This window comes from Mirounga leonina, unplaced genomic scaffold (assembly GCF_011800145.1).
Source record: "Mirounga leonina isolate KUSES-001 unplaced genomic scaffold, KU_Mleo_1.0 Mir_128, whole genome shotgun sequence".
NCBI lineage: Eukaryota > Metazoa > Chordata > Mammalia > Carnivora > Phocidae > Mirounga > Mirounga leonina.
In genome coordinates, this window is record NW_023270320.1 from 16213616 (window position 1) to 16238838 (window position 25223).

Sequence of the window (25223 nt, forward strand, 5' to 3'; positions counted from 1 at the left end):
TTAGTGATCTGGCAATATCCAGAGAGGAAGGGGAAACATCTGAAGTTATTTTTACTTTTGCAAGTCTTCTGTCTGTACAGGGAAAATGCTAGGGTGGGTCAAGTATTGTCTGGAGCCCTTCAGGGCCTTTTTTTTTTTTTGCATGGCCTCATTTCCTTCTTCCTGTTGCTAGGAAGGAGAGTTAAGCATGAGAAACTCGTGTTTACAATACTGGACCATCCTGTCCGGCACAAGGCTCTCTTCAAAAATGTACGATTCACTTCACCCACTGTACTTTGGATGCCCCCATTCTTCTGGACCAACTCACCCTTTCCTGAATATTTTCAAATGGCCTATTTACCTGCCTCAGTCATAAAAATACCACTCTCATTTTAACATTGCATCATGGCTTAAAATCTCCATGGGGACACCAAGGGAAACTCAAGTACTTATTTTTGTATTTCAAACCACCTCTTGGAATCCCACCAAGCCTCTGATTGGAAGGCAACTTAATGGGGCCTCCCATATCCCCTCTAAGCCCCACGGTCGTTCTACAAGTAAGAGTTTAAGTACTATATACATTTTTCACTCTTCCCAGTAATAATTTATTCGATCATAGTATGCTTTTCTATTAATCTGGTATATTTTTCAGAAGCAACCAAATATCCCTTTTTAATGTAAAAACACCCTAAAATTTTGCTTAGTCTTTGCTCTTTGAACTATAGCATTGACCAGTAACAAAATAATAAACAACAAAAAAAAGGCTTTAGGTTAAAGGGCAACTGGCCTCTCACCTTCCCTCCAGAACTATGGAAAATCCTCTGGTTGGCCCAGTGTATGAAAACTTGGAACACTGCCTTCAATTAGCCATAGTCAATTGCTTAACTATTCAACCTTTTCACTCTTAAGGAGTAAGTGGTGTTTCTCATAAGATCTAAAATTGCTAAGTTAAAGTCATAGGTAAGTCAATGAAACCGTATTTCTCATCCACTTTAGGGAAAGATTTAAGTTGGAAGCTACTCATTTTTATCCTGGAGAGTCGAAGTTGGGAAACAAAGTCAGTCCCTGTTCTGGCCAGTTTGGTGTAAGGTGTCACTCAGATTGAATTAAAATAAAATCCGCCCCCCCCCTTTTTTTTTTGGGTCAAAAGAAACTTTTAAAGCAGCTGGGAGAGAAAGTCAGTCTGCTGTGCTTCATTTTAAACTCTGAACAGTAGTGCTAATGAAAAAAATATGCAGCCAGGCTTGGGCCACGCTGTAAATCTGGCATGCCACAATAAAAGTTAATACATGCAATTGCCAACATTTTCTCAGAAAATGTCTTGAAATAACTTCTGAACGCACATCTGCTAACTATTTGACACTCATTCCCCAGTACTTTAGTTCTTCTATTAGGGGGGCTGTTGACTTACAGGGCACCCCTCTGGCCATCTGCTACAGTCTGCAAGCCAAGATGGCACTGGGTGCCACCATTAACTCCACACTTATGGTCTGCATATTATCTCTGCAGAGGACCAGCCTGAGTCCAGATGGATGCTGAATTAGTCAAACTCTTGGAGCTGCTGATAGATTTACATTCAGAGTTCTGCTGGGCTATTATTTTCCCTCATCCCTTCAGCAAACAGAGTTTGGGGGAAAAAATGTAATTTGAGACTCAGTATTCTACCTTGTCCAGAGCTGTGATTTTTTTTTTTTTCCTATCCAAATGCGTCATATATGCCACCCTCGTGAATCTTTCTGTAATGGATGGCTGTGCCTAGGCTGCACGGCTCCACCTCACCAACAAGGGCTGAAAGAGCTTCTGAATCCCGAGAATGAACCCATTCGCTAACTCTGTTGGGTGTAAAAAGGCTCAGTCAAAACTAGCGTGCGCCAAGGTTTTCTTTTCCGTGGTGCAGATAACTGTACGCAGGAGTTTCCTCCTACAGTAATTAGCATAAATTGGGTATTAGTGGAGCATCAGTACCAGACACGTGCTAAGCGCTTGTATTAGCTCTTTTGATCCTCTCAACCTCCTCGCGTGGTAAATACACTTATTACCCCCGTGTTGCAGATGAAGGAGGTACAGAGAGGTCTCAACACTTCCCAGATGCGCCCACCTAGCAGCAGGCTGCGGACCCGGGGTTCCTACTTCGCCAGCCTCACCCCGGTCCGCTCTAACTCCCCTCGCAACAGGGGCTGCGCACTGGAAAAAACGAACGGATTCAGTAATAACCATAATCTGCGAATTACACGTGGCATGGCCAGTGTGCTGCAGCCAGGGGAGAAACTCCTCCGGAAGGATGAGAGTCTCAGCCCGTGACGTCGGAGATGGGGACAGGGGCAAAGAGGCAGAGTGGGGCAGGGTTCCCAAAGGCCGTGACTTCGCTACGAAAAGTCAGGTCGGGAGGCGGGCTTCCTTCCTTCCTTTCGCCGGCCCAGGAACTCGCCCCGCGCGGGCGCCTCCTCCCGAGCCAAGGGCGTGGGCACCTCTACCCGGCCTTTTAGGAAACCCGATTCAATGCCCCAGCACGTGAAGGCACACTGCAGCCCTCCCAGCAGGCGCCCCTCACATGCAAGCCAGGGGGCTTGCTAAATAGCTTCAACGCTCTCCCGGGGCCCGCAGCCACCAGACTTTCCTAAGTCGAAATTACTTTCCAGCGTTTCAAAAAAGTTTAAAATTAAAACAATTTTTTTCCCGAATTTACTTTCAAGCAGTTAAAAAAAAAACCAAATTATTTCCAAGTGCCACTGCGGCCTAAACATCGCTAAATGAGAAACTCTCAGGGAGTCCGCGCTGATTTTGGACTTGCATGGGTGAAGGGCTGCAAGCGCCCAGCTCAAAACATGCCCGGAGGGAAGATAGTGGAAAGGCAATCGCGCCGCGCCCCTCGGAAGCAGAGGCCGTCGCCAGGGACTTAGAATAAGAATAGCAGGGCCGCCGGCGCAGCCGGCCCGCCCTGTGCCCCCGCCCGGCGTGCACCCCTAGCCCGGTTCGGCGTCCCCAGCCCGAGAGGGAAGTTAACATCGGCTTCACTTCATTAGTTGCGGTCACCCCCCGCCATCAGCCCTTCCCAGAACCCACCCAACGCGCCGGCTCGCGACCCCCAAGCAGCGAGTAGCCAAGGGTCATTACCCGAAATTAAGACCTCCCTCCCCAAACTATGACCCTTGTTTTTTCCTACACTCCACCTCCTCCACTCCGAGAAAGTTGGGCGACTCGGTCCCGAGCCTCCTCGGAAAGCCGTTTAAAAGCACAGAACGACAGGCACCGACTTGACAAGGCGGGGTGACATTTCCTCCGCGGCGAGTCCCCTCCGCAGCTGGCTCCCGCGGCTGGCACGACGGCAAGGCACAAGTCTAGCTTACGTGTTAGGATCATGATGTCCGGCTTCTCCCTGCACATCAACTGCGGCGAGGGGTGGCGGGAGTGCGCTAGGGAAGTCGAGGCAGCCCGAGGCAGCTCAGCCCGCGCCTGGACCCACGGAGGCACCCGAGACGCGCGCGCTGGCGGTCCTCAGCGCATCCTTGCTCGCCGCTCCGTGCCCCTCGCCACGGCCCCAGAAAGAACGCAGGGTTTTCCAGAGGTCGAAAGGAGAAAGAGCTCAGGGAGAGGGGCGAGAAGCACCGGAGCTGTCGCTCCTGCTGCGGAGAAGTTCGGCCATGGCGGGGTTAGGAACTAAGCGCCCTCGCTCGGGCTGCCAGAGCGCTCTGCCTCCCGCGCGCCCCTCCGGCCGCGCCCTCCCGCAGGGTCCGCCCCCGAGGGGAGGGGCGAGGCCGGGCAGCTTGGACTCCTTCACGCCGCCTGGGTGCTGGGCGGCAGCCCCCGGCTGTCCTCCTGCCCCGAACCCCGCCCCAGACCCCGCCCCTCGTTGCTCCGCCCCTTACCTCCTACCCGCCGCTGGGCTAACCAAGCGCAGCCTCAGGCGGTACTCTGGCCCCGCCCCCGCCCCCGGCCCCGCGCCTGTTCTGCCCGGGGCTGGAATATTTTCCCCTAGCCTCCGGGTCTGCAGGGGGAAGCGCCCCAAACTGTCCAACTGTTGGCCTCAGGGGTGAAGGCAGTCCCTCGAGGCGTCTACTTGTCGGGGAAGTCTGAGCTGGACTCTGGGACACCGCGCACTTCCCCTCTTTTTCTTGGTAGCTTTGCACACTTAAAAAAAAAAAAAATCTGTATGATTGTGCCTTATATCCTGGTGGGAACCGCATAAATTTGCGGAACGAAGCGGAAGCGGGAGGTAGGGATGAATCAGTGTTTCCTCATCTGTAAAATGGGGAGAAGATACCTGTCCCTTGGACGTTCGTCATTCATTGCTAAAGCCCGCCTTTAGGGATAGAGAACAAATGTAAGTAATTAACACTGCTCTAGAGAGGGACTGAATTTTTACTCAGCACGTGTTGAGCATATTGTGTGCACATTCACAGTGTTTTACAAACTATGGACCTTGGGCCACAACCCCATGCAGCTCCTGCAATTTGTAGGCCCTGCCTCTATGTCAGAATGATAATCTCTGATGGCGATAATCTGCGTTTTAACAAACTCTTGGGTGATTTGGAGGCATTGTAATTTGGGGGCCCTGATATAGTAGGAAGCTTCATTTTTAAAGATCACAATTGAATACGACCTACGCAAGATTTTTAAAAATTCAGACCGAGTTTTCATGAAAATTTACTTTGGGGCTAATTGGTGTTTTCTGCCTATTACCTCTGCGCAAAGAAAACTACTAAATCCATTCATTCAAAAAATATATCAACAGCATTTATTATGTGCCAAACACTGTTCTGGACTCTGGAGCTATAGCAGTGAGGAAAAAACCCAAACATCTCTTCCCTCCTAAAATTTTCTTTCTAGTGGAGAAGATGCGCAATAAACAAGGTAAACACGTGAAATATTCATAGTGTCTTAGGTGGAGATACATAAAGCAGAGGAGGGGAGAGAAGGGTTGTGGGAAAGTTTCTTTAAATAAGGTTAAATGCAAATGGGAGACTTTAGTCTGTCTTAAATATAGCGTAAAATGTATTGATTTCATAGGCATGCCTTAGTGTACATACAGAAGACTCTTTTTCACCCTGTTTTTTTAAAAAAACAATAAAAATGCTAACTCCATTGGCTCTCTAATGTACCGGAATCAAAATTCTGGCTCTGGAGAATGGCCTTGCAGGTTTGGGGCTCTATTCAGTAGATATTTCCAGGGCTTTTTTACCTACTTATAATTGCTGGGGATGCCAAGGTAAGCAAGGTTACCTCCACCTCTGTCGGCAGGCACAGAGTTTACAGTCTGGTGGGGAAGTGACAAGGGGCGTGTGAAAAAGAGTTGCTGTGAACAAGGAGCTGGAAGTAGAGCCCAAGACAGAAAGAAGAAGAGCTGCCCTCTGAAGTTTGGCTGCTGGGGGAATTGCAAAAATGCCTGCAGTCGCCAGCAAGGTGCAGTATGATTCAAGGGGAAGTTGGAAAAGTAGGGGCAAGAACTTTTCAATTCCTGCGTGATTGTGTTAAGGATTGTTTTATCCTTTACAGTTATAAACAGTGAGAAGCCATGTTAATGGACGAAGGCATCCCATAGCCAGATCTGCATTTTGAAAAGACCACAGGCTGCAGTGTGTACTTTAAATTACAAAAAAGGAATATACCTCCTAAACATACTAATTTCCCTTATTTATTAAAAATCCAAACCTTAAAAATATAGATAGCATCTCCTCCAAAGCATATCAACTCTCAGAATAAGTTCTTAATGTTTATTATTAGCTGGGTGAAGTTGCATTCAATTTAATTAAGCTCCTAGGAGTTTGTGCAATCCCTCTACACCCACCCCCCACTAAGTATTTCAAAATAAAACATGCTACTCTTTTTGTCTCTTCTTGTTCAAACTCCATTCATTTCTCCTTGATTATTGATGTCTTCTCTGGGTCTTCTCTAATTTCATCATATTTCTCTGGAGGTTTCTGCTATGTGGATTGTTCATCATCTAATAATACCAATAACTCCAAAAACAATTTCCTTGGTGAGATATTGTTTTGCATTTGGCCTTCATTGAATCTCATCACCTTCTTCCATTCTTTGGTTTATTGACATGGTCTGTGTCCTGGGCCAAATCCCAATTTTCATAGTTTTAGTTCTTTTTTTTTTTTTAGAGGGGCGAGGGGAGGGCAGAGGGAGAAGGAGAGAAAGAATCTTAAGCTCCCAGTGTGGAGCTCGACTCAGGATGAGATCCCAAGACCCCAAAATCATGACCTGAGCTGAAATCAAGAGTTGGATGCTTAACCGACTGAGCCACCCAGGTGCCCCCATCGTTTTAATTCTTAGCCCCTTTAGAAATGGACATGCTACAGTTTGAAGACTGCTGTACTTGTAGAATAGTGAATAGTGGTTGAAAGCAGGACTTTTGTAGCAGGCCACTTACTAGCTGTGTGATGAATACAATTTTTTGCCTCTGAATCTTCCGTTTCTTCATCTTTAAAAAAAGGAGGTTGAACTAGTGCCTATCTTATGAGGTTTTTAATGAGGATTGAATAAGATAATGTGTGTAAGTGCTCAGCACATAATAAGCACTTGATAATGTTAGCCATTATTATTACATATTACTAAGGGGGCATATCAAACAAAAACATGAAATTTCTATTTAAATAATCATCCAGGGGAAGATTAAAACAAAACAAAATGAGCCCTTGATTTTACCCTTTCTGAATCTGAGGAGCCTTCACAAAAGGGGGATGGAAGGAGTGGAAAAGTCATTAAGAGTATCAACAAAACAGGGGTGCTTTACCAGATGAAAGAGGGTTCCCAGGACAGCTCAGACTCCTTCTTCATTCAACCTTTAACTCATCACCCAGTGTTTCATTTTCTTCTGTTGTGGGCAGATGACATTAGATTAGGCTTGTTAGCTGATTTGCATTAAGTGACATTGGGTATTGAAACACTGGACTCTAAGAAGCAGGGATTAAGTGGCCCATTTCCCCACCAGAAGTCTAGGATCCTCCAAAACCCCTTCAACACATGACAATAAAAAACCACCACAAATCACATTAGGTTTTGTTGCTACAATTTGACCCAAAGACAAGGACCTGTGCTGTTTACTTCCTGCCATGTTCTTCTCAGTTTGGGCATCAGGCTCATGGAAGCTACTCACAGGGATTTTTTATCCTTTCTATTTGGATGTTTTCACATTTAACGGTGTATTACCCAGGTAAGAAAAAATCACGTAGGTAGTTCCTAAATTGCATGACAGAAAACTAAATGACGAAGAGGTCACCTCTCTGGTTCCTATGCTATATTAATGATTGATACTAGGTATCACTGATACTGCCCAAGGACATCCTCTAGCATTTTTTCCACTATAATGTATTTAAAAAAAAAAAAAAGTAAAATTCAAGTGTCTATAGGTACTCAGGCAGATAATACTGCTGAGGAAGACAAGCCACATTGGGGTAGGGAGAAGTGGGGAACCTAGAACCTCCCCAAGGGCAGGGCCAGTCAGGCTCACTTGATTGTTGGCATGTGTTAACACAGCAGCCCCAAGGTTCTGGGTTTAAAGATTGTTCAAGAGCCTCTTACTTAGACTTTTATTTTATTTAAAAAAAAAAATTTTTTTTAAAGCTTTTTTTTTTTCTTTTTTAAAGATTTTATTTATTTATTTGAGACAGGGAGAATGAGAGAGACAGAGAGCACACATGAGAGGGGGGAGGGTCAGAGGGAGAAGCAGGCTCCCCGCCGAGCAGGGAGCCCGATGGGGGACTCGATCCAGGGACTCGATCCAGGGACTCGATCCAGGGACTCCAGGATCATGACCTGAGCCGAAGGCAGTCGCTTAACCAACTGAGCCACCCAGGCGCCCTTACTTAGACTTTTATAATTTTATTTCAATCCTTCAACTTTTACATGCTGGCAACTAATTAAAAAAAAAATCTAAACCCATTCCAAGTAATTTCAACTTTGGGCTTCATTTAGCTCCAGGGCAACTAGTTTAAACCTCTGCTCTAGTGATATGAGCCAAGCAATGTCTTTGTAAATTTATTTCTCTCCCACAGGAACTAAAAGCCTCCTGAGCTTGGAAAATGTTGTAATATAATTTGTGTTCAATGGAGCATTGGGAAATCAGTGTGGAAAAAAATTTACTTGTAACATTCAAAGGAAATAAGACAAATAATAGGAAGTTTTGAAAATAATTTTTAAACAGTATTCAATTAAGAGACATAATTAAATTTGAAATTTAATGGTTGTCCTTAAAATATTCACTTATGTTTAAGTTTCCATGACCCATGCCTGGGCTCTTCCCCACTATCCACCCTGGTATTTAGCCTTTGCAGAAATGTTTAAAACCCAAATGCTGGAGGTGTCAGATAGGGAAAGAAGGGAAAAAGAAAGGATTGGGCAATAATATAGATTCACCTCCTTTTAATTTTACCTAGAGCAGCTCCCTTGTTCAGTCAGACCTTTTTTGACTACTTCTTTTGAACAATTTAAAAGTTTAAAATATGGGGAAGGTGACTTAGTCTACCAGTGATATTTTTAGTTAGAGGGGGAGGAGACCTTTATTCCTGCATAAAGGTAATATAAATCTACTTTTGGGATAATCACTTAAGCCTGAACTATGAGCCAGCCTGACATAGTACTTTTATCATTCAACAAGTATTTATTAGACCCTGGAAAAGGCAGTGTGCTGGTGAAACAATAATGAACATGAATAAATACATCTTTGGGATGTAAAGTACAGCATAATGACTATAGTTCATACCACTGTATTATGTATTTGAAAGTCGGTAAGAGAGCAGATCTTACAAGGTCTCATCACAAGCAATGGGCACCTAGGTGGCTCAGTTGGTTAAGTGTCTGACTCTTGATTTCAGATCAGTCATGATCTCAGGGTTGTGAGATGGAGTCCCTGTCAGGCTCAGTGCTGGGCTTAGAACCTGCTTAAGATTCTCCCTCTGCCTCTCCTCCCCCCACCCTGCACACTCTCTCAAAAAAAACTTTTTTTCAGGGGCACCTGGGTGGCTCAGTTTGTTGAGCGTCTGCCTTTGGCTTAGGTCATGATCCCAGGGTCCTGGGATCAAGCCCCGCATCGGGCTCCTTGCTCAGTGGGGAGCCTGCTTCTCCCTCTCTCTCTGCCTGCCGCTCCCCCTGCTTGTGCTCTCTGTCAAATAAATAAATAAAATCTTTAAAAAAAGGTTTTCATCACAAAAAAGGTGTTTTGTGATTATGTGTGATGCCAGTGTTAACTAGACTTATTGTGATGATCATTTATACATATATATAAAATATTTCAACTCTGAAACTAATATTATGTATGTCAATTATATCTCAATAAAAAATACTTCAGTAAATAACAAAAAAAAAAGAACATGAAGAGAGAGCTTGGAGGAGAAAACTCTTAGGTGGAAAATAGGTACAAATACAGTTCTGTAATAGTACAGGATTTAAATATACTGAATTCTCAATCCTATTTGATAAATCAATGGACACTCTTCCTGAGATAATTACAATATTTATAGTAGAGTCTCCTTTTAAAGACAATTTAATTTAGCAACTCGGGTACCCCATTAGCCTAGTGCCTCGCGGCTCAGCGTGCAGGGAAGGTGGGTGCCCAGGAGTAATGGCACCAAGTCAGAGTTCTTGCCACCCCCAGTTCCCATTGGATCTTCACCAATGACTGCTCTGGTTCTTTCATGTGGGCTCTGATGACACAAAAATCAAGCCAATGAAAAGTAAAAATTGATTCCATGAAAGAAACTGGGCTATTTTCCCATTGACTTAGCCAATTTTAGTGGCATGCTTTGATTCTTTGTCTATTCTGACATTGTTCTCCATTTAATAGTTATTTTTTGGACTTGTAGCAAATAATTCATTTAAAGCTGAGGATGGACAACATTATTAAGTACTACTAATATTTATCCTCTGCTTTCTTATTATTTAAATTTTATGATTATAAAATATCCATTGCTAGAAAGAAAAAAAAATGGAAAAGCATAAAGAAAAAAATAATAAAACCTCGTCATAATCACACTACCAGAGACAACTACAGACATCTGTATTCCATTTTTATTTCTATCCTCCTAGTTAGGTTTCTAAGTACAGATACTTTGATGTACAAAATTGAAATCACAGTATATATTGTTTTGTAATATCTTATTTCATTTAGTATAAATGAAGAATAGGGCATTTTATAGTTGCTTCATATTCCATCTTACGGATTTCCATGAATTAATTAACCAATGTTGAGTTTCTCATTTTCCAGCATTTTATGTGATGAACATTCTTGTATAATAAATTTCAGAGCGAGAATGATAATTTCTTTAAGCAAATTCACTTACATACTACTTTGAACTAAGAAGCCAAAGGGTTTTGGGACATTTGACATATATTTCTGAACTGTCATCCAGAAACTTTTTGATTATTTTACATTTAACCAGTGTTTGAATGTACCCATTTGTCTAATGGAAATTAGAATTTCCATTCCTCCTGCTAATTTAATGAGCAAAATAGTATTATCTCATTACTGTTTAAGTCTGCCTTTGTTTGAATACTAAACTGGCTGAATTTGTTTTATTGTAGTAAAATACACATCACATAAAATTTATCATTTTAGCCATTATTAAATGTACAGTTTAGTGGCATTATGTCCATTAACCTTGCTGTGCAGCTATCATCACTATCCATCTCCAGAACTTTTTCATCTTCCCCAACTGGAATTCTGTATCTCTTTAACAGTAATTCCTCATTCTGCTCCCCCAACCCCCAGCCTTTTGGGACCAGGGGTCTACTTGCTGTCTCTAGGAACCTGACTATCCCAAGAATCTTATGTAAGTGAAATCATACATACTTATTCTTTTGTTTCTGGTCCTTCTGTTACATTGGACTAGCTGTATTTTTAAAAATTACCTGTTTTGGCCTTTAGCTCTTTTTTTTTTTTTACTCAACGAAGCAGTTTGCCTTTTGTGACTGATTTTAAAATATTATTTATACATTAGGAATATTAACCATTTGTAATTTATTGTAAAATATTTTTACTAGTTTGTCATCTGCCTTTGAAGCTTGTTTATTTGTGGTATTAAAAAAATTAACAAGATTCAAACAAAATTCAAAGGTCTTACTTATTTGTTCCTTTCAGTTATTAACTAGGAATTTACTTAAGTAGTTTTCTCTATACAGTTTGAAGCCAGAAATGCTGACACAAAATCAATTTGCAAAACAAGGTCATTTAACACGTGGGATTTTTTTTGCTTTATTTTTAATGATAGGTTTCATTATTTACTCAGAGTCTAGCTGTCTTATTTGATTTTCTATCTTCCTTAACATCAAATAGAGATGCCCTGCATTGAGGAAAGCCCCCATAAAAGCCTCTGCAAAAAAGCTAGCAGGGTCAGAGTACCAGATGGAGACCTAGGGGCATTGAATTTTTTTTTTTTAGGGATACCATGTCATATTTAATTAATACAAATCACAGTAGCACTGAAAATGGCTCTACTGAGTGGGCCTCATTCAGTTTAGGCAGCTAAAGGGAGGGAGGATGTCCTAGTCCTCTCCCTGGAGCTAAATGATCATTTGGGGAAATGTGGGCTCTGGAGCACAGAGCTATTTTCTTAGAGGAAAAAAAGAAACTGAACTCCCAGCACTGGATAAAACTGCAAAAAGGAAGAACTGTGCTCAGGCCCTAACTACAAGGCCACGCCAAAGAAGGAAAGCTGGATCCTGTAAGCTTCTGGAAGAAAGGAACCTTTCCATGTGAAGTCTCTCCCCAGCACCTAGCACATAGTAAGGTGCTCCATTAGTGTGTGTTGAGTGAATGAACGTTCAGGGTTATTTCCTGATCATTGTGTTCAGGAGTCTACTGGGAAGGGCTTAAACCTTGAATTTCCCTTTTGGGAAGTCTCAAATGTGGTTCCCTCACTTGGAGAAGACAGATTCTGTGGGAAGAAGGCTGAAGAGGCAGCAGGGCATGTGTTTGCCCACAGCCCTGAGCCCTCCGAAGAGCAGTGATCGGGGGACTGCTACTCAACACCAACCTGCTGAGTCCCAAGTGCGAATGGATTATTTTACGGCAGGATGTGGAGAGGCCCTGGGCTTAAGTCCAGTCACTGGCCAGCCTCTCTGGTTCCCTCTCTGGGACCCTGCCTCATTTCCTGTCCCTGCAGAGCACCCAGCACCACAGGCCTGAGGAACAAGTTCTGTTCCACATGGGCCCAGGATCGATGGCCCACCCAGAGGCACCCCGCTGCTGACTAGGAGACCAGCGAGTGCCTACAACCTCAGCTGAGCCCCACACGGTGACACCTTCCAGGGAGGCCAGGACACCGGCACCTTGTGGTCAGGCTCCTCACATCAGCCATTGCTCCTTCTCTTTGATGAAGGGGGCATTGAATTTTTGAGAAGCTTTTTGACTTTCACATTCTCCCTAAGTGCAGTGTGTGTGTGTGTGTGTGTGCGCGTGTGTGCACATACATATCTACTAGTAATAAATCTTGGGACATCTGAGTTTTTCTGGAACCAAGTACAGTAACAGTATGGCCATTTTAGCCTTTCATCTTGTGGGAAAAAACTATTTTTAGTATTGTTTTCTACCATCTTGTTCAAAAGAGCCATTTATTGGAAATAGATTCCACGCTCATGGATTGGAAGAATTAATATGGTTAAAATGTCCATACTACCCAAAGCACTCTATGGATTTAATGCAATCCTTATCCAGATACCAACAGCACTTTTCACAAAACTGAAACAAATAATACTCAAATTTGTAGGGGACCACAAAAGACCCCGAATAGCCAAAGCAATCTTGAGAAAGAAGAACAAGGCTAGAGGTATCACAATCCCAGATTTCAAGATACGCTACAAAGCTGTCGTCATCAAAACAGCATGGCACTAGCACAAAGACAGACACAGACCAGTGGAATAGAAGGGAGAGCCCAGAAAGAAACCCATGCTTATATGGTCAGTTAATCGATGACAAAGGAGGTAAGAATATACAGTGAGGAAAAGACAGTCTTTTCAATAAATGGTGGTGGGAAAATTGGACAATTACATGCAAGAGACCAAACTGGATCACTTTCTGACACATACACAAAAATAAGCTCAAAATAGACTAAAGACCTAAATGTGAGACTGGAAACCATAAAAATCCAAAAAAGGACATAGGTAGTAATGTCTGACATCAGTGGTAGCAACATTTTTCTACATGTGTCTCCCAAGGCAAGGGAAACAAAAGCAAAAATAAACTATCAGGACTACATCAAAAAAAAAAGTTTTGCACAGTGAAGCAAACCATCAACAAAACAAAAAGGTAACCTACTGAGTGGAAGAAGGTATTTGCAAATGAATATCCGATAAGGGGTTAATATTCAAAATATATAAAGAACTTATACAACTCAACACCAAAACAAAACAACCTGATTTAAAAATGGGCAGAGGATTGGGGCGCCTGGGTGGCTCAGTTGGTTAAGCGACTGCCTTCAGCTCAGGTCATGATCCCAGGGTCCTGGGATCGAGCCCCGCATCAGGCTCCCTGCTCAGCCAGAAGCCTGCTTCTTCCTCTCCCACTCCCCCTGCTTGTGTTCCCTCTCATGCTGTGTCTCTCTCTCTCTCTCCCTGTCAATTAAATAAATAAATAAAATCTTAAAAAAAAAAATGGGCAGAGGATCTGAATAGACATTTTTCCAAAGAGGACATACAGATGGGCAACAGGTACATGAAAAGATGTTCAACATCACTCATCATCAGGGAAATGCAAATCAAAACCACAATGAGATATATCACCTCACACCTGTCAGAATGGCTAACATCAAAAAGACAAGAAATAACAAGTGTTGGTGAGGATGTGGAGAAAAAAGAACTCTCACAAACTGTTAGTGGGAATGCAAATTGTGGAAAACAGTATGGAAGTTTCTTGAAAAAATCCAGAAATACCATATGATCCAGTAATTCCACTATGGAGTATTTACACAAAGAAAACAAAACTAATTTGAAAAGATATACACACCTCTGTTTATTGCAGCATTATATATAATAGCCAAGATATGGAAGCAACCTAAGTGTCCATCAATAGATGAATGGATAAAGAAAATGTGGTGTGTGTGTGTGTGTATAAAATATATAATAGTATAGGGTGCCTGGGTGGCTCAGTTGGTTAAGCGACTGCCTTCGGCTCAGGTCATGATCCTGGAGTCCCGGGATCGAGTCCCGCATCGGGCTCCCTGCTCGGAGGGGAGTCTGCTTCTCCCTCTGACCCTCCCCCCTCTCATGTGCTCTCTCTCTCATTCTTTCTCTCAAATAATAAATAAAATCTTAAAAAAAAAATATATATATATATAATAGTATATTGTGCAGCCATAAAAAAGGATGAGATCTTGCCATGGATAGACCTAAAGGGTATTATGCTAAGTGAAATAAGTGAGACTGAGAAAGACAAATACCATATGGTTGCACTCACATGTAGAACCTAAAAAACAAAACAAATGAATAAACAAACAAGTACAATCAGACCTATAAATACAGAGAAAAAGCTGTTGGTCAGAGGGTGGGCGGTGGGGAGATGGACAAAACAGGTGAAGGGGAATGGGAGATACAGGCTTCTAGTTACAGAAAGAATAAGTCATAGGAATAAAAGGCATAGCATAGGGAATATAGTCAATGATATAATAGTGTTGTATGGTGACTGCTGGTAACTCCACTTGTGGTGAGCACAGCATAAGGTAGAGACAGAAGTTAAATCATTATGTTGTGTACCTGAAACTAATGCAACATGGTATGTCAACTATACCCAAAAAACTAAAATTAAAAAAATTGTAAAAAGTAAAGAAGTCATTTATGTGTTTCCTCCTACTTTGACTCTTAAATCAATATCCAGATGTCATTCTAAAGCATCTGTTCAAAGAAAATTCTCTACCATGGTTTTGAAAATTTGGGTTTGTTTTCACTAAGTGGATGTTTAGTGTTCATCTGAGTTGTAATGTGTTGCTGTTTCTTCATATAGATTGAATCATAAAACAATGATAGTATGGCATGGGTTTGAGCAATGCCTGAAAAAAATAAACAGTTCTTTTTCTTAGCTGCTAACTACAGCATGTTGGTCATTACAGTGTTATTTCTGGAAACCCCTACACAGCTCCAGATCATTAACTTACTTTAATAGGCAACAGGAGAATGGGGCTGCAGTAGGTCATCAAGTTTGGTTTTTCATGCACAACCAACTTAGTCAATTATCTCTTTGGGATCCAGTTGAAGTAAACTGCATCTTGGGGAATTGCAAGGCAAAAATTTAAAAGTAGACCTGGCAATGAGACTCATGAATTGTGGAAAACTGATATTTGAAGACTGATATCAGGAGAGAACAGACTAGATTGGACCTCTCCAATACAAATATTCTATTGTTGAACAAACAACTATTTCTGTACTGATTGTTGTCATCTTTTGGGTGAATTGACAAAACAGACATATAAAGGGCAAAAAAAAAAAAAAAATTAGAGAAGCCCATTGAATTTCACAATTGAGTCTTCCAGGTCTGAAATTAAAAAAAAAAAAAAAAATGAATCTGTGAGGATCCTGAATCCATGCATGTATAGAGGAAAGAGATCTGATTTAAGTCATGTTCCTAACGTGGTCATAAACACCATCAGTGGCCTTGAGTTGCTTATATAATACTATCTTTGCTCCTGAGTTTATTTTTAAAATATCATATATGATTTATAATATACTACATATTAATTATGTATTATTGTATATAAATACAAAGATATAATTTATATGACAGAACAAGGATACTAGATCATTTAGCTCAGGATTTTAAGTTGTAGACACAATATAATTGGGAGGTAAATATTATTATTACAGATAAGTAATTCAACTCAGAGAGGTTACATAGCTTGTTTGATTTCACACTTGTAATAATTAGAGAAGCAAGAACTTGAATCTGGGTCTCTCTGCAACGATGATTATGACCAGGGCTTTTAAGTCAAACTCTGTGAGTTTGGAACACTCTATCAGGTCTCCTCTTTCCTCAATTGTAAAATAAGAGATTGGACCAGATATTCTCTCATGTCCCCTCACTTTAGGTTCTAGTTTGTCTTGATACAGCGTGTACCAGTGAATTTATATTCACATTCACTTCCTTGGATAGGGTTCTAAACACACCCAGCATTCAAAAATGCTACTCATTAAAAGCAAAAATGTTGGAAAGGAAAAAGCATCTACTCTGTCGGCTACCATGCCTCACAGCAATTCAGAAAAGACAACCGTGGTCCACCGAGTATGCAGCTGCAAATCCCAGGACCATACCTGCCATAGTAGAACTCTGTCCTCTTGGGGGCCAGTCTCTTGGGTTTCGCAAATCTGTTCCAGCACCACACGCGTCAGAAATCCATAAGTTAAGCTCTACTCCTTTCTGGACAAGCCTCTCCTGCTACCACTGAGGCCTCGAGAGGTATGTGGTGTGGTCCCTATACTTGCTAATGAAATTTGGGCCCTGCAGTTTGGTAGAATTTCGAGGGTCTTCACCCAAATGACCTACTTAAAAATGAACTCCTCTTTGTCTTCTATGCCACTGCTCTGATTTGCCAATGATATTTTGATCTTAATCCTCCCACCCAGCCTTTTAAAATGGAAGGATTGTATCATTATGTGAGTGATTTCTTTTGCACTTTTTACTAAGAATCGTTTCCCAACTTCTGTACACTTCATCTCTCTTCTAAGTGTATTCTTCCTTCGAAGAAACCTATCGTAATTATCTGAAAAGAATACTCAACCACCATCCCAACATCCCAACTACTCTTAGAATACTTTGCATTCAAGCGTTTCCTTGCAGTGACACAAACACTTTTTTTTTTTTAAGATTTTATTTATTTATTTGAGAGAGAGAATGAGAGACAGAGAGCATGAGAGGGAAGAGGGCAGAGGGAGAAGCAGACCCCCGCTGAGCAGGGAGCCCGATGCGGGACTCGATCCCGGGACTCCAGGATCATGACCTGAGCTGAAGGCAGTCGCTTAACCAACTGAGCCACCCAGGCGCCCGACACAAACACTTTTGAGACAAGTACCACACTAATAAAAAGTGACAATGCATGTGCAGGCTGTCTTGTTTGCTTGTACTACAACCTTCTCCATCATTATGTTGTCTGGTATGTAATACTATTCTAGATTTGCAGAGTTCTCTTAAGTATACATTTTATTTCCCTTAACATTCAATAACTGAGCAAGGTATTTTGTTGTATGTTCTTTTCTCACCATCTGTCCCCTCCAACAAGCATCACCTCCTGCATTATCAATACTCTCCACCAGAGCGGTACATTTGTTACAACTGATCAACCCACGTGGACACATCATAAGCACTCAATGTCCAGAGTTTACATCAGGCTTCACTCTTGGTGTTATACATTCTATGGGTTTGGACAAATGTATAATGCCACATATCCACCATGATAGTTTATATAGAGTAGCTTCACTGCCTTACAAATCCTCTGTTCTCCACCTATCCATTCCTCCCTCCCTCCTAACCCCTGGCAATTGTTTTACTGTCTCCACAGTTTTGCCTTTTCCAGAATGTAAAATAGCTGGGATATAAAAGGCAAACAAATATGTTGGAGGGCTTGGGGTTATAGGAGAAATCTCTCTTCCTTCCTCTCAATTTTGTTATGAACCTGAATCTTCTGGAAAATATAAAGCCTATTAAAAATATATGAGAGGGGTTAGCAGAACATAGAATATTAAATGATAAGGTCAAGCATAAACATTTTGGTGTTCTGGAAGGAGTTAACATAAAGACTGGAGCAAAGAGGCAACTCTTGGAGTTCATAGTGGTTGAGGATTTTCCCTTTTTTTTAAAAATATTTTTTTATTTATTTGAGAGAGAAAGTGTGAGAGCACACAGCTGGGGGGGAGCGGGAGAGGGAGAAGCAGACTCCCCGCTGAGCAGGGAGCCCAACACAGGGCTTGATCCCAGGATCCCGGGATCATGACCTGAGCTGAAGGCAGACGCTTAACTGACTGAGCCACCCAGGCGCCCTGGGGGAAATTTTTTTTTTTTAAAGAATAAGCATATGGCAAAATGCTTAAACCAATTATTAATCAAAATGCAAATTGAGATCATAATTAACTACCATTTTACATGTACTACATTTACAATTAAAGAGTCTGGCAATGCCAATTGTTGCCAAGGATGTGAAATGATGAGAACCTATATATGTTGCTGGTGGAAGTGTATATTGACACAACTGCTAAAAATATAATTTTACATTTATTTTAAGAATGAACATTAACTATGCTATGATCCAGCAATTTGACTCTGAGGTATGTACCCTAGAGAAACTCTTGCATATGTGCATCTAGACAACTCAAAAATGTTAGCAGTAACATTGTATCAGGAAAAATTGGAAATAATCCGAATGTTCATCAACCTGAGAATAGATCTCTTGAAATGGCATAGTCACACAGTGGAATATTACACAGTAGTGAAAAATGGGTGAGTTACAGCTTTGTGCAACAACATGGATAAATGTTTACGACAATGTTGAATGAGATATCAACACTGAAAATAAAATGCTTATGTGGTAAAAATAATTCATAAAATGTGAAGGGAATGATAAATTCAACATTGAGGATTATGATTACCTCTGGGGCAAGGCAGGGAGACAGCTGGGGAAGAACTCAACTGGGTGGCTTTAACAGGAAAGGTAATATTTCAGTTTTTCAGCTGGATTTTGGGTGAATAGCTGTTGTATTATTATGTTTTATAACTTACATTCACATATATTTTTCTTGTTGGTATTAAGATTTTAAAAAAGAAGTAACACTAGAGACATTTGATTACATTGCTTAAAAAAAATCAACTTTTGAGTCAGATCCAGATTTGAATCCTGAAACTGCCAGCTATTTGCTGCATTATCTTGGAAAAGTTACTTTATCTTCAAATCTTATTTTCCTCCTCATCACATGGAAATAATAATACCTCACTGGGTAGTTGTGAGGATTAAAATGGATTATTTACAAGGGGCTTAATACATACTTATGCACTTAATAAATAGTAACTGAAACCTTAACTCAAAATCTATTTTTGGGGTGTGTGTGTGTGTTTAATCTGTTTAGGCTCTTAAATATACTATAATATTTGTAGTTGTAATTGCATTGCACTGCTATTCACCTGTGTCTTAAAAGGACTCTTTTTTGTTCAATTATTGTTCTGGCTATCCTCTGTCATAGTGTTATTACTGAAAAGTTCCAGAATGAGGGAATCAGTGATAGTGAAAAGAACAACCACTAACTTTTTAATATCTAAATTTGTAAGTTATTCAAAACAATTTTCTATACCTTATTGCCTTTATTTACATTAGTTTATATTGTCAAAGCTAAATAATATTAATAATAACAATAATGATAATTTGACTCTGTAAGGAAACATCTACTTTCCAACGTTTAAATTTATTCCTTTCACATCGCATCTAAGACACAGGCCTTCCATGTTTATTTCAGTTCTACGCTTAGAAAAATAGTGTGTCATGTTGCTCACGCTACCAGAATGTTTAAAGTTGGGAAGATAAAATCCGAGATAGGTTTATGGAAAGATTTATAATAGTCCCCAGCACAGAGAACCAGAGGGAAAAGCAAGCAGGTAATTTAATCTAGAAGTCACAGGGCATTCCTGGTTAGTTTTGACTTGACTCGGTCCTGATACAGCCCCGCTCCTAAACCATCCTTTGAAATCTGCATCAAATTTAGAAAGAATGAAGGAACACTGATTAATGTGGTATAAACTTTAAATCTTTCTGCAATGATCTATCTAATTTTAGGCAAGGTGAAGGCAGGAGTTTCCATCAGCATCCTCCAAAAAAGTGTTAAATATGAATCAATCAGCTCACAATTTATATATTTTTTCCTTCATTTGCACGATAGGGTAAATTGGCATGTCTGGGTCTAGGAGCTATACTTCCAGTGAAAAAATTTTTTTTTCCTCATGAGGTTATAACAGAAAATGAACATATCAGTTGTATCATTTGGACTCTTCCTCAGAACTGAGCTTCTAAACAATACTCTCAGTCTCCTGGGGGGAAGTGACAGATCTAAGCAAATACTTGGGCCTAAATAAATCTCCAGGGCAAAATTGAAGAATGGCAAATGTAGGACCAGTAGCTTCCCTCAAGTAATATGTGTGGATTTCCCATCCCTCTTTTCAAAATGAATTTAGCGCTACTCTGTACTAACAGTTTGTGATCCAAATTGTCTATCCCAGTAGCTTTTATTCCCTCTATCACCAGTCTCAAATGTTAAAATCAGAAAAGGAAGTTCTTTCATGCTCATTGTCAGATCTTGTGGGTTACACTGATGAAGCTAAAGCTGGATATCCCACAATTATGGAGAGGCAGGAGTCCTCCTCTGAAAATGACATGCAGGGGGTAGCAGGTCTATTGCAGCGAGGTGAAGGTTTGAATAGTGCTCACCAGCATCTTCTGTGATTGAGAAAGTGGGGTTTCAGGGATACAGCACATCCAGCTTTGGTTTCTAGGCCACTAACAGGCAGGACTTATAGGGAGAAACTTCAACAGCTAAATCTTGTGTGTGCATGGATGTGTGTGCATGGACGCGCATCCATGCACATGCATGTGATACATAAATGGGGTATTTTCCTAAGGACCTAACCTTAAGTTTTCAGGGTCAATGCTGTCACTTCTCAACTCCTCCAGGCACTTCCTGGACAGCAAATACCCAGTGGTCAGTAGTAGCTGTTTAATATTTTTATGATACTGATCGGAAATCTCAGCAGGAACAACACACAGAGGGCACGGTCTCATTCCTGACAAAGCTTAACTTAAGCAGATTTTCAAGGTTTGCGTTTGTTTCCTAGTTCCAATCCCATCCCAGGATCAGGCTCTTTTTCCTAGCTTTTTGTTCATATATGAAGCCTATTCTTCTTTAATTTTCCCCAAATTCCAAAACAGTGCGACTAAGATGCCCCATTATACTCTGGCCATTAATGATCTCCTCATTTCCTACTCTGAGAACTCTCTCTGGAGCAGTCTTTTTCTTTCCCAGGGACAAACTGACTCAGGGTCTTCTCTTGCTCTCAGCTCTTTACTGAAGCATGCCCTGCTCATAGTCTGTCATCAAATCTTCCTATTTGCCCTCTCTTCGCCTACTCCTCACCTCATTCACACTGTCTGATCTGGGTCCTTCTTCTCGGCTCTATAGAAGCTGACCCACTCCTTCGCCCTCCCCAGACAAGCAATGACAGCCCTCATAGTTATCAAGCTCTCATTGATAGTTACTACTTTTTCTTCAATCCTCAGAAAGGGAAAGAGGTCCTATATACTCAGCTCGCTTTACCATCAGTTGGAAGAACATATGTACATAGGACGGGAAGACATAAAAACAAAGTGAAATCCTGGCTGACTGGGGTGGCAATAAAACAGGGGATTGTGAGGGAAAAAGACCCCATTAACCGTCTCTAGGGCCATCGGGCCTCTTGTCTGCACTTGGTTTGAGAAGGCTTGCCCAAGTGAATTACTCTCCAAGTCCGAAACTGAGATTTCATTCTGCTGGTAACCACAACACTTGATTACAGAACTCTTCCAAAGGATGGAATAGGCATTTTTCAAGATCTGTCAGCTCTGGGCCAGTATTAAATCAGCCATTCGTCTCTGAAGGGTGTAGTATTGCCCATAAAACCAACAGCATCTGAATGTCATTTGTGGTCTGGGATGTATACACATATGTGTGTGTGTGTGTGTGTGTGTGTGTTAATACGCATCCCTCCCAATCCTCTCAGGTAGCTTAAGAGAAATGCACTGTTCAGACGGGAGTATACTTAGGGTTGGGGGGAGGCTCCGTGATCTCTTTTATTACATGCATCTATTTTTAACAACCTGTTTCTTTATTTTTTTAAAAATATTTAATTTATTTATTTGACAGAAAGCACAAGCAGGGCGAGCTGCAGGCAGAGGCAGAGGGAGAAGCAGACCCCCCTCAAAGCAGGGAGCCCGATGGGGGGCTCCATCCCAGGATCCTGGGATCATGACCTGAGCCGAAGGCAGACACTTAACTGACTGGGCCACCCAGGCGCCCCAACCTGTTACTTTAATTAGAAAAAAAAATTATGAGTGTTTTCTTTTAAAATTCATCTCACCTTTAATGTAATAAAGGCGTCCTAACCAAGGAGAACTGACAGAGAGTAAGAATTGTAACGGCTTGCCCAACAGGCTCAATTATTCCCTTAAAGGTGTTTTTTTTTTTTTTTTCTTCTAATTACATCAGGCAGTGATTGGGAGGATGGCAACCGATAATAAGGGTTTCATTGTCTCGCTTTTTTTTCTCAGTCACCAATACTCGAATTCCTCTTACATTGTCCTTTGCAAGGAGCTCTGGAGGAGCCGTGGTGTGGACCCCTGATCATGTGGCTCGTGAGTACAGCACAGGGCTATAAAAGAAAGGAGCCTGGGATGGCTTTAATATCCTGTTAGACAGAAGCATGACAGATTAGTGGGGGACTCCTTCCTTCTCAGGAAACCAGGCCTCTGGCTATAGCTTTGTCTTCAGCTCAGTCTTAGATCTTTATAAACACTTTCCCCCTGAACTTTAAAGGACCCATGCTTTTTAGCAACAGTTTAATGTGCATGAAACAAAAACTGAGATAAAGGGTTCAAGCATAAAATCTCATTGAAGGGTCTGATTTCTCAAGATGCTTTCTACAAACTGAGGCTTCACGTATAGAAAAATAGTTCAACAGAGAACTTTTTCATTAAGGAAAATACCAAGTCTTAAAAATGCATGGGCCTTTATAGGTAATGTTGAATCTTAATTGCTTTAAAGAAATACAACCTGCTACACCCATTAGAAACAGGTTGTAATCAGGGTCCTCAGTTGAATAAGAGATGTCTTGAATAAGAGATGTCTAAAAATGGAGCAGGGCAGTTGGGAGGCAATAAGTAGGAATTATAGGGATTGAAACCATATGATGGAGAAATATCTGGGGAAGATGAACTATAGAAAAGGGAATGTGAATCTTTATAGAACATGGATAAAAATCTGTAGCAGATGTCTGAAGACAGTCCACTCAAAAGAAGACTCACATACATAAAAAACACATGATATTTACTTGGGAAGACTTGGTAATTACATCCATCAGTTCTCTCTTAATTAATCCATCAATTTAGTGATATACCAATAAAAACAATAACAAGAATAATGATCAGTAATATGTATTGGGTGCTACCTATGTCATGCACTCTCTGCGTGTTTTCTTCCCCCAATAAGCTTATGATTATTCATTTCCCCCTTTAAGAATTTAAAGACCTTGCCTAAGGTCATGCAGCCTGCAAACCAGAGAACAGAGATTCAAACCTGAGGATTCAAACTCTAGAGCTTAAGTATTATCTGTACTTTCAAATCAACAGAACTGAATAGTGAGTCTAGAAATTGACACAAATACAGGAATTTAGATTTTATTAAATGTCGCACTGCACATCATTGGATGACTATTCGTTATCGGAGGGAGACATCTGGAAACAAAGTTGGACCACAGCCCACTCTTTACGCCAAAGCATTTTTTAAATGTATCAAAAATTAAAACATGTAAAAGAAAACAAAAACCATCAGAAAGAAATGGGTGACTGAATGACAGATGTTGGGGGAATTTTATACTTAAATTTTATACTATTTTACACACTTAAATTTTATACTATTTCCATTTGTTGTCTGTTAAAATTAATTATTTTAAAAGAGAAAGAAAATAACAGAGGAGGGCTGCCTACTGTGAGCATGTGTGTCATGGATAAATGCCAGTGACATTCAGATCTGTTCCAGAAGGAATAGCTCTCTGGGGGTTCTCTCTACCCCAGAAAAATGTGGCTGTTTTGTGCCTATGTCTATGTGATATTAGAGATGGATCACTTTTTACAGTTTCTTATTAATTGAACAGTATAAACTTCCCCTCCAGGTTACTAAATAGAGCGTCTGAGTTACTTGAGTGAGAGACTGTGCTAGAATCTGAGGCACCCTGTGTTGGGGGGAGGCTGATCTTTTAGAGAATTTAGTTCAGTGCCTCCAAAAAGTGGCAGTTATGCCACACTTTCTGCACTTCACATATCCTGGTCCATAAGAGGTGTTCTGAAATGGCCCAGAAGATAGTAGCGGGTCATCGCCAACAATGGTTGACAAAACTGTGTCCTTTGCTTGACAAGTACAAATCAGTCTTTTGGCTTCATTGCAAGTTTTGAAACAGAACCCAATAATTCCGAGTTTATAGATATATATGCAAAAGAAATGCAATATATTTGATTAGTTTCAACAGTATCTTAAATGTGTTAATTGAAGCATCTTTGTTTAGTGAAGTGACAGCTTATGTACAGTAAATGAAGCACTGATTTTAATTTCCATGGATTATTGAGGCAACTATTAGAAATAAGTTGAATTATTCCCAAATATCCGTTTTTAGAAATCTGACTGACTGTAAGCTTTAATATGAAATGAATGCTGTATTTTCATTATGTTTAAGAAATGGCCACACGCAACCACCTGGGACTTCATCAATTTATCTGAAAATCTGCTGCCATTTCTGCCTTGGGGAATTAGTTGGTGAGAGGAATTCATTTTAAGCTTATGATTTAATCAAGCTTTGGGTAACTATTTTGACCTTATACACTTTCAGGCATATCCCCTCCCAATATGTTGCTTCTGTACAGTTTTCTCTCTCCTGAGAATGTCCCGTTCTCTGCTTTAAAAATGTTTCAATTCATTCTTTATTACACAGTTACACATACTTAGTGTAGAAAAAATAGATAATACAGGGGCACCTGGGTGGCTCAGTCGGTGAAGCATCTGCCTTCGGCTCAGGTCATGGTCCCAGGGTCCTGGGATCGAGCCCTGCATGGGGCTCTCTGCTCAGCGGGGAGTCTGCTTCTCCTCTCCCTCTGCCCCTCCCCCTGCTCGTGCTCTCTTCTCTCAAATAAATAAATTTAAAAATCTTAAAAAAATAAATAATACAGATGATCAAGGAAGAAAAAAAAGATAAACCATTTCATCTCCCATCAAGAAATACATACTACTAATATTTTGATATGTACATAAGAGAATTCTATTATACCAATCACTGCTTTTCTACAAATTCAAAAAAATTTATACATATAATACATGCTCACATTTAAAAGACCAAATATTATAGAATTGAGTGAATTCAAAAGTGAAACTCCCCTATTTATTGTGGTAGCTAGTCTGATTATGCTAATCATTTTCTATGCCTATATGACTATATTCTCTTTATATAGGTATGTATATGTTATATAAACACATCTTTTTTTGTTCTC

At 40.9% G+C, this 25223-nt stretch overlaps 1 protein-coding gene across 5 annotated transcripts in view; it reads right to left on the reverse strand.

Annotated features, from left to right (window-relative positions):
* Positions 1–25223, reverse strand: part of DLC1 (DLC1 Rho GTPase activating protein) — a 427572-nt gene that overhangs the window by 42598 nt on the left and 359751 nt on the right. The window contains exon 1 of one of the 5 annotated variants that reach the window (XM_035004122.1): positions 3327–3667. The exons of 3 other annotated variants lie outside the window; for them this stretch is intronic. In XM_035004122.1, coding sequence (XP_034860013.1) covers positions 3327–3363 — 37 coding nt within the window. In that variant the 5' untranslated portion in view covers positions 3364–3667. One more of the 5 variants, XM_035004124.1, reaches the window with a different exon arrangement.